The following is a 10,535-nucleotide window of genomic DNA, read 5'->3' on the forward strand; positions in this document are numbered from 1 at the left end:
GGGCAAAACATGGTGAAGTGCAGTAGTTATAATCACATAATATGTTTTTAATTGAAACCAGGATTTATAACTATTTCACTATAAATGTATCATGACTTTCTGCACGCTGGTGTCCCACCACATACAGCTGGTACAATTTTCATTTTTTTCCCCCCTTGCCCCCTCTGAGTCCACCACTGGCACAGCACATCGGCCAAAATGCAATCTCAGAACCTTTGGACAATTGTCTGAAGACGATTTATCTTTTTATCTACTTATTTTAATTTCTGTCTGTTTATAAGGGTTAGCCAAAATGAGGCACACTGAAGAGGACATCTTGGTCTGGATATCTGTTATCCAAATATCCGCTGGCAACACCCGAAGCCCCGAAACAGCATGGTAAGAAATATAAACTAAAAGCCTTAGCATGCAAAGTTCTTCTAACTGAACATTCGCAGGACCTTAATTTTGCACACATATTGACTTAAAGAAAACATACTTATCCAAAGTATGCAAATAGAGAAAACTAGAGGTTTTTATGCAAACTCTAAGTCAAACAGACATTTCAAGAAAAACACTTCTGTCTTGGTTTCACACGAAAAAAGGAGGAATGCAGCTCATTATGAGCAAGAGTTTAATCTGATCTGATTAAAGGAAATTACAAAAAGCATTTATGGGTTTATGGGTATAGAGAGATGGAGGGAGACTACCAAGTCAAGACACCTGTGAGACAAAGTTATTGCAGACTCGGTCTCAAGTCTGAGGTAATGTGTTATGTTATAAAGCATTTTTATTTATATTTTCCCTGTTTATTGGCCTTAACCATACAGTTGGCACCATATGCAGATATTACAGACAGCAAGAATTTATAAAACTGGCATTGGGTTTTGCAGAATCGTCCAGTGTTGACAGGTCCACTCTTAACTAACTTTATGAATGCCTTAGCAAGTGGTGATTGTATTACTATAAACACAATTTTGACACCCCGATATAACACAAGTCCCTTGTTGAAATTGGTCATTAATTTACATCAGAGCCTTTTTTTGCTTTATAATTTCTTGTAAAATGCACAGAAAGCAAGTTTCACCATGTACAATTAGAGATCAGAGACAAGAGGGCTGAATACTGTGCAGTACATAGAGGAACACATCTTTTTATCCTGCTCCACTGACTGCAAAAAATGGCACTCAGTAGACAGTAGAGTGCATACCTGTTAAAGAAAATTCTGGATATCCGGATCCTACCCAAAAGTTACAGAGGTCTATTCTGGGTCAAGAGCCATACTTCATCCAGGTTTTGTGGAAATCTGTTTTTGTTTGATCCTGCTGACAAACCAACAAACAAACAAATGGACATGGGCGAAAACATAATCTCCTTGGTGGAGGTAATGAGACAACATTCAGTGGTAGTGAAGCAACATTCAGTCCACACAAAAGATGCAAGAGCACAAACAAGATACAAAACAGGTAGAAAACAAGGTACAAACATGTACGGCAAAGACATAGACAACAAGAGCACAGTAAAAAATACAAAAGTAAGAAGTGCAACAACGACAGTAGAAGTTTGTGGCTCCCTGATGACATTTGTAATGACTTGTATGCTGTAAGCAGCAAGAGTAAGACAGGTTACGGCAACCAGTGAAGTGAGGTAGGGGATGAAGTCACTCAGTAGGTGACGGTTTGTCGGCCAATGGGTCTTTGCTGGTTATGTTGAGCTCGAAAGATACAAAATACCATAGGCAAGATTACAAGCAGGAAAAAAGGGGCAGTGTATACAGTCCATGGCAACGTGATTCCCATAACTTCATCACTTGATGTACATGGTGTATGTGGTAAATGCCATTAACATGTTTATTTTTGATGAGGTTTTTTTTTTTTTACATTCTTATTATATGTTTTACGTATCTTACTATGATTTATGTTAAACATTGTACATGTTGCTGCAAAAAAAAAATTCCACTCACGGACAACAGAGTTAAAGTTGAATTTGAAAGTTGAATGGACTGAACAACAAGATTTTAAAACACTATTAACAAGCGGGTGAGTGCGTGACCAAAGGTAACCAAACACAAACATCCCTAGCAGGCAGCATCAGTTCAGGGATTTATTGAAGAGGTGAAGACATACACTCACTAGTACAAGGAATAGGCAGAAGAACACGTCATCATTATCATAAAGAATACATAAGGATGACCTGTAATTTTCCATACATCATCAGACGTTTCACAGGTGCCACGTTGACAAATACTATCTTCAGTCCGTTTTTTTCCAAACCAGGATGGCCCTGAGGTTGTGTTCATTTGTCACATGTCTGTGTGGTCGTATGCATATAAAGCACACCTACAGTATGGCTTTATGAGGTTAACAGTCCTGGATTCAACCATGTCTCTGTACACTTTGAGTTTCCTGTGCGCCTTTGCCTTCTTTGCTCTTCAGGTGCCTGGTAACTCGGGGAAAGACTTCACCCCAATACCTGTAAGTAAAAAATGTCCTCTCTAATAGGGAACTAAACGAAACGAAATTATTTTTTTGTTTTGTAAAAATCAAGCTTTTTCCGAATGTACAATAATTTTGCTTCTTATGTACAATAACCTGTCCACTATTTCTCTCTTTTATCTGAAAACTACCACCCAAAAAAAGGGTGAGTCTTTCTAATAATTATTATTACAAGATTTAGGATACTCATATGTATTCAAACTTTACAAAATCTATTTTATCGTTTTGTTTTGTGTTCATGTAGGCAAGATTTATATAACGCGAGTACATACGACCATAACTCGCAAGACCACCACCCGTTCCAGAGGCTCTAATGGAGGACGTATGACCATAACTCGCAAGACCACCACCCGTTCCAGTGGCTCTAATGGATTATCTTTGGCAATTCGCCAGCTCCTCAACCAGCACAGTGGCTCTAACAAAGGACGTACATCGAAACCTCGCCCGACCAACAGGGTCACCAACCCAAGACCGAACCGCAATAAACGCCCGAACAGAGGCCCCAGCCGCCCTCCCTCAAGCCCTTCTGTAAACCCGCGTGAGATTGTGAACAAGCACAATGAGCTGAGAAGTGGTGTTCAACCTACTGCAAGAAACATGTTGAAAATGGTAACATGCTGACAATGCATTGAAATAATTTCATAATTTTCAAAGCAAAGTGTGCCTCACTGAATTTTATGAACATGGATCACTTGATCTAGCTTAATTGTCCTGGAATTGATATAACACATTCTCCAGCCTGCATCCTGAATCCTAAATCAGTACGAGATACAGGTTTTACAAACAAGCACATAACAAACTTCTCTGGTGTATATGCTGTATACTGTAGTCGTCTAAATGTGCTTATTTCTGCTCTGTCTTCTGCTCTCCACAGAGTTGGAGCAAGGAGTTTGCTGCCAATGCTCAGAGATGGGCCGATCGATGCACCCAGAAGCACAGTCCAAAACCAACTAAGCTTGGCAGTAAGATCATTATAACACACTCATTTTAGCCAGAGATAAGCCAGAGCTACGGTGTTATTTCACCAGTTTAATAAGCATTTTACTCTTATCAGAGCATAACATCATCTGAAACAGCGAACGGAAAAACAATTCAGACATCTTAAACATCTAGACTACTCTAGCAGGACTTTAAGGCACTGTGTCAACATTATAATAACTGACAGAAACAGTCCCTGCAGTACATAAATGGGAAATGGCAGGTTTCATGTAGCAGTTTATAGTGTCAATTATATAATGTAGCTGGGATGAATGAAATACATGTAAATGTATTATGTATGGGTCTTGTGGTGATGATCAGACTGGTCCATCCAAACATTCCATCATTAAAAAAAAAAATGTATATATTAATTGGAACACTATTCTGTAAGATAATGTTATCAAAGACAGACAAAAGTAAATTATATAGGAACATGGAGGACATTTATTTCACACCTGAGAGCAACAACCTTAATTTGATTTCTCATTATAGGTAACTTAATTGCGTTTGCCTTTGGATTGAAATGCATGATTGTAAACCAAGTGTAGGTGTTACAGGTTTTAAGAAGTCTTAAGTATCTTTCTCCTTCTCTTAAAATCTAGACAAACAATTTGGAGAGAACCTGTACATGAATGGGGCAGATGTTGGCTGGGACTTTGCGATCAAGAGATGGCACAGCGAGGTAAAGCGTTGGCAATATGGAAGGGGAGGAAGCGGTGTCGGACACTTCACACAGGTGCAGTAAAATCATGCTTTTTACAAACACTTGTTGATTCTGGCTTACTTGCATACAAATTGGCCTTCACTGGCTTGAGACTCTATAACCAAAACAGTGACCATTAAAAACAATATTACACAGTACATTAATGCCACAAGGTCCTGATGATTTTGTATTTCATTGGTCATTATCTACACAGATTGTCTGGGCCAACTCCAACCTGATTGGCTGCGGTATGGCCATCTGTCCCAAAGCTGAATTCAAGTACTACTACGTCTGCCAGTACTCTCCTCCGTAAGTACAGAACACTTTTCCTGCTTTTCAGTGAAAAGTCTAGCATGTTTCCTATCTGGGAATAATTACATGGATATTTGTGTCCCTTGAGTTTAAGTTCTATTATGTAATATCAATTGTACTGTGTTTATTATAGACATTATTGATTTGAAAACAAATAATGTCATAACATCGTTACAAGCACTTTGTGGGTTACCTGCAATCCTTGAAAGATAAATATTAAATCTGATGCAAGAAGAACACGGTAATGCTCTGCAGTAATGAGAAAAATTGCAATTTGCAGTAGTAATTCAACAGCGTTTTGCTACTCAGATCAAGTGTGTGCAGATATGTTTAATATTTCATGCTTTGGACTACATTACAGTGGAAACTACAACTACCTATTCCCCTACAAGAAAGGACCCCCTTGCGCCGACTGTCCCAATGCCTGTGAAAACAAACTGTGCAGTAAGTGGCAAAAACAACACAAGAAGAATGGCTGATTGGAGTTTGAGTTACACTTTATAAGCACCATGTAAACAATGAATAGTATTCATGAGTATTTGTCGATGTTTAAATTTAGCTGTATGAATTAATATTTTTATTAGTTATATCATATTTCTTTAGACAGTGGCCAAAGCCTGTATCTACCTCAACTGTTGACAGTACTGTATTTAAAGTTGGATTATATTAAAGATAGGCTGTTTTTTTCTAATTTCCTCTACATTTGGTCAAATTTTAGGATAAAAACTTCTTGTTTCCTGCAAGACAGGTGCAAGACATTCATACTGTACACACTCACACACTGACAGAAGCATGTACACAGCGGTAGCCGGGGATCAAAACCAACGACTCTATGATTGGTAGATGGCAGCTTTACCTCCTGAGCCACAGCCGCCCCCGGCACTTGTAGCTTACTACAATAATACTTTAGATGAGTATCCAAAACAACAAAGTAAAAAGCCTTCCAGCCTTTCAGTGGACACAATCCTTTCATTTCGTAACAAGGCTTTGATTGTGAAATATTTGCAGGAACATGTTTCTGTTGTTTATTTCTACTGTTCTATTACAATACTCCAACTGTAGATACTCTCATCTTGTGGCACTTGGACATTACTACAAAGACATTAACACAAATACACCTGCAGTGACTGAAATAGGACAATAATACTTTAGATGAGTGATCCACAAAAACAAAGTATTGAAAACAGCAAGATTGTTGAATGTATTCTGAAGCCATGGAAATGTCCTTTAAGTTTACTAGGAATAAACATTATAGAGCAGGACCAGGAGGGTTTCTGACCATCGTCTGAGACTCGGCTTTTATTTGAACACTGGTTTCTGAAATACGGTATACTGTATTGTTGTCCACACCAAACCTGAGAGGTGATCATGACCAGTGAGCAGAGAAGAATAGGAGTTAGAAGTAATTTAGACTTAAGATTTGGAGAAACAGAAACCCTCTTGATTGAATGCCTGCTGTTGATAATGCATTAAACATCAACAGTTAAAAAGTAACTAATAATCTGAGTAGAGTTTTAGAAGAATACTTTGTGCTTTTACTTAAGTATTATCTTAAAAACAGTATTTTTACTTGTAATTAAGTAATATTTCAGTGATATAACTTTACTTGTACTTGAGTTCAGATTTTCAGTACTCCTTCCACCACTGGAAAAGGGTCACACAATAAAATCTCCAACTTATTTCCAATGAAGTCCTCAATCAAAAGACAGTAAAGATGCATAAATTATCATCAGAAAAATCATCCAAAGTCAAACAGCAAAAGCTAAAAATGTACACACAAATTTTAACTGGATGACTTCAGTGAGTGGCGTTGTCATTTATGCACACATTAATCTTCTGTTTTCTCTTTTCTCTGTAGCAAGACTGTAATCTGAAGCATCAGTGGGGCTGCAGCGGCAACGTGATGTCTTGGTGTACAGCCTCGATGCACCAATGAGATCATTCAAATGTCCGCATGTCGACATAGGCTGTGACTCATCAGTCAGTCAGTTTTAATAAATATACTTAGCATTCAAGGTTGTGTGCCTCTGCTTTAATACTTTATTTGACCTGCTCAGCAGACTTTAAGAAGGAAATGTATTTTGGCACAGTTTCTCTCTCGACAAACACTCCCTGCAGAATCAGATGCCCTTTGACTGTACGTAAGGTGTAAACTCACAAAGAGGAAGGTGAACCCACTTTACAGGGTGGATTTGGCAGCAGTGGGGTGGAAAAGTTAATTCCACAGAGTTGCTCCAAATCTGAGCCAAAGAACAACTACAGTTTGAGACCACACCTGCCTGCTGTGCGTAATAATAAAGACGACTATGATATCCAAGATTCAAGCAGTTTGAATCCAGATTTCCTGCAATATTTTGGTAGTATGGGGAATGGATTAATATTCGAAGGCCATGATACACTGAAACACCATCAGGTACATTTTTGGGCGGCTTCTTGTGGAACAAACTAAATACATTCACTGTTACTCCACTAAATTTCAGAGGGTAATATCTGACTCTTTACTAAAATATAATATTTATTATAAATATAATATTTTTTATCTGCCAGTTTTGTGGCAATGTTTAAACCATTTTTCATCTCGCCATGGCGCCAAATTCTTTTTTATAAACAGGTCTAAATATTATTACATAATAAATATTCAGACTGCACTGCAATTTATAGATTTTGGGACTTAATTATTAACAAATGTTTTTATTATTTTTGCGTACTGTATATCTATAAAGCAGTTACAATCAGATCCACCTGAACGAGCTATGACAGAAGTGCTGCTCACACATTAATGCCTCAGTGATAATAATCCTACAATATACAGTATGTAACACTATTAAGGAAGCAACTTTTGTTATTTTAAAGCAACATTATGTAGAAATTAGCATTTTGTGTGAACATAAGAAACTTTGTGAAACACTGTCTATGATGAATTCTTAATTATCGAGGCCTTCTTGTCAATTCGGCATGTCACACATTAACTTCTTTCTTTCTTTGTGTAAAAAACGTAACGTCTGTTTAGCCGCAGTGATGTACATCTATTTGCATAGAGTGGCGAAGTGAGATCTGATCACGAGTGGTCACATGCCAGGTGTGAACTGACGAGCTGTCCCCCTTGTGATCAGATCACCGAAGACACATGATAAATGCCAGAGACAAACAGCCTCATAGTTTACAATGATGCAGTGCAGTGAGGATGCAGATGTAATGCAGACCTGCCTGCTTGTCACAGAGACTCCAGTCTGCAGTGTAGTTCATTCGCTTTATTGACAAAACTTCAGGCTTCATGATCACAGAAAGATTTTATATCCTGTGGACACTTCTGTTCATATTCTCAAGCTCCCTCTTAGCTCCTCCACATGAGTGCCTCTCTTGTTCTCGCTCTCTACTGAGTCTGCGTCACACTTTATTTTTATCAATTGATGGTTTCTAAACCCCCTCAGTACCCCTAATTCCCGCCTCCATGAACAGTAGGATGTCCTGAGTCATGTCGGGTTGCAACTTTCCGTTCACACTGCATGCTTTACTTGCATCTGAAAGAAAAGATGCTCCTACTTAGCCACATCTGAGGCTGAGCGAGTGTGCTTCTCCTCAGGGGTCAACTGCACATGTTCTGGCTGCACAGCAGGTTGCTGGCTCTAACAAGGTTGTTTGTATGAGTTGGGCTTATGCAGTCTACGCTTGAGAAGCACAGGTGGAATTCATCCAGACTGGACCTTCTTCGGTTTTGTTTCCTGTTCTGAATTTCCACTCTGCACTAACTGAGGAGGTTGTTTTCATAAAGTAATCCACTCCAAGTTCAACATTAGATTTCCTATCGCCACACTGTCACACGCACTGCTATTGTGTGGACATTAGCTCCCGTCGTATGAAAACAAACTTCTTTCATTAAAAATAAACACTTGGGCCGAATTTCTGCGATCTTGTCTGTATGCCAAAAGAGCCTTGCTCTTCATACCACAGCATGTGGGAGTCAAATAAAAAGTCTGGGCCTCTTGTTTCTGCTCCGTCACTGCAATCCCCCATGAGGTTAAGTTAGGACACAGATGAGAGTACCACCTGAAGTGAGTGGACAGGGTAGCTGGAAGGAGTGTTATTCCCCCAGCAGAGGGGAGATAAGGAGATGAGTTTTTCCTTTGCCAGTTGGTCCAGCGATAGCAGAGGTCCTCTGGCTTGGCCGAGCTCGATAAGCCCGACTGTGCCATCCTGTGGGGCTTATCAACTCCACCAGCAAGCCTCAACAGTTAGTCCCAGTGCCAGAAAATGTTTATGACTTTGGCGTCAGTTTGTCTTCCTGAACAGTAGATTGTGTCATATGGGAAAAATAATGTACATGTCCTGCTTTTGTAGACTTTATATAAAACAACAATGTGACCTGGTGAGTCCAAATTAAATGTTAACACAGTGTACTGCAGCTCCGCCAGGCAGCTGTCTGTGTGTCTAAAGACTGAGAAAATAATCATGTGAAGGGTATAAATTTCCCTTGATATTTTTTTTTTATTATTATTAAATATTGTTCAGAAGGGGATAAAAGTGAAACAAGAAGAAGAGAAAGAGGGGAATAAGTTGGCGGAAACGCAAAGAGGCATTTTCACAGGCAGGAAGACGATGGGAGATCAGTTACATCAGTCTGTCGAGACTGAAGACAGTTCATTTAGTCTGAGTTGTTATCTTGTCACATCACAGTCCCTTTGGATTAGAAACAGGATGCTGAAAAAAAGCAGCTCCCTCCTTTTGAATCTGAACAAAGATCTCAGGGCTCACTGCAGCTAAGTGTATTTGATTTAATGTGTTCAACTGACTTTACAACCAAGAATAAATACTCCATAACACTGAGTCAAACTATCCAGTCCTAGTGGATTTGTTTGAAAAAAACTCCCTCAAGGCCTGTTTGAGATATTGCATTCACAAGAATGAAACAGACAACACAAAAACATAATTCCTCTGGCCACAGTTAACGCTGGTGCGGAGGCATGACAACACCCAGTGTGATGGTTGAAAAATATGATCCAAAGCATTTAATCAGACTATAACTTTTTTGACATGCAACAAGTTCCACCTGTTAATGTAATATTATATAATATATTATATATATAAGCTATATTAATAAGTAGGCAGGTTTTGTTTTTGACTGATCTAGCAGAAAGAATGCTGATTTTGAACACTCTTAAGTCTCGCTGGAGAGAGGAAACACATATCAGCGAGGGAACAGACTTTGAAATGACATCGACGCTCTCAATTGAGTAAATACCCGTCCGTTCACTCTTGTTTTACCTCAGTTTCTCTCACTCTCCCTCTTCACCTTCTTTGTCTCCTCCATCAGTGAGCTTCTTTTTCTTTTACTGTGTAGACTTTCCACAGTTAATGCAGTTGTTCCACCGTTACCTGGGGATAGCGACCAGGGAAAACAATGCCTCTTCCTGTTTTGGTTGCGTAATGGCAGACCTGCTTCATTTTTGCAGGAAAAAAAATCGAGCCTGGTGGCAGACAGATGGGAACCATACAGGGATGGTGTCAATTTTTCAGCCATTATACTGTGCACTCGGTATTTACTCCAGAATGGTCTGTTGCCAGTTCAAAACCACTGGCACTGGATGTAATCTGGGGTTGTTCACTGTGGACACTGGTGATTGGATTATAGTAGTCTTATTTTTCGCCTCCAGCACAGCACACAATTGGGAGGTGGGAGTTGGGAGGTGAGTTTGTACTGCCTCAACTGCCATTCAGATTATATCTGTTCGCCCTCACGGCCCTTTACACAGTGTAACGGCCACAGATCAGGGCTGTAAGCCTCACACAGACACCCCACTGTATTGAAGTGTCATCCGTTTGGAAGTGAGCTCCTGCTACAGAAAATTTCGAACCTCCCTCTAATGAAAGCAGAGGGCTGTTGCTGTGCAGCTTCCTTCCTCTCATTGAGTGCTCTGAGATGCAGCACAACAAAACCTGCTAACAAGCTCCTCAGCTCGCCTCTTAAGCTTTCATCACAAATACAAGAACATCACAAGAACCCCCTTCAACCAAAGCCTGCTGACAACAGATCTCCCCCGTCACATGCAGAAGCACTGACAGATCACTTT

The 10,535-nt window shown here is 39.5% G+C and overlaps 1 protein-coding gene across 1 annotated transcript; it reads left to right on the forward strand.

The window, feature by feature from the left end:
• The first annotated feature begins 2,723 nt into the window (after nucleotides 1-2,723).
• Nucleotides 2,724-6,482, forward strand: LOC311271801 (cysteine-rich venom protein TEL1-like). The gene is made up of 6 exons (XM_084377662.1): nucleotides 2,724-3,083; nucleotides 3,349-3,436; nucleotides 4,055-4,188; nucleotides 4,370-4,464; nucleotides 4,829-4,911; nucleotides 6,326-6,482. The coding sequence occupies exons 1-6, from the start codon at nucleotides 2,799-2,801 to the stop codon at nucleotides 6,334-6,336; spliced, it is 696 nt and encodes a 231-aa protein (XP_084233788.1). The 5' UTR covers nucleotides 2,724-2,798; the 3' UTR covers nucleotides 6,337-6,482.
• The last annotated feature ends 4,053 nt before the right edge of the window (nucleotides 6,483-10,535 follow it).

Source organism: Pagrus pagrus (genome assembly GCF_965226575.1).
Source record: "Pagrus pagrus genome assembly, chromosome: 16".
In the NCBI taxonomy this organism is placed as follows: Eukaryota; Metazoa; Chordata; class Actinopteri; order Spariformes; family Sparidae; genus Pagrus; species Pagrus pagrus.

Coding starts and splice junctions, on each gene's coding strand:
- LOC311271801 (XM_084377662.1), top strand. CDS start 2,799: ATGACCATAACTCGCAAGACCACCACCCGTTCCAGTGGCTCTAATGGA. Junction 3,437..4,054: donor AAAACCAACTAAGCTTGGCA/GTAAGATCATTA, acceptor CTTAAAATCTAG/ACAAACAATTTGGAGAGAAC. Junction 4,189..4,369: donor GTGTCGGACACTTCACACAG/GTGCAGTAAAAT, acceptor TTATCTACACAG/ATTGTCTGGGCCAACTCCAA.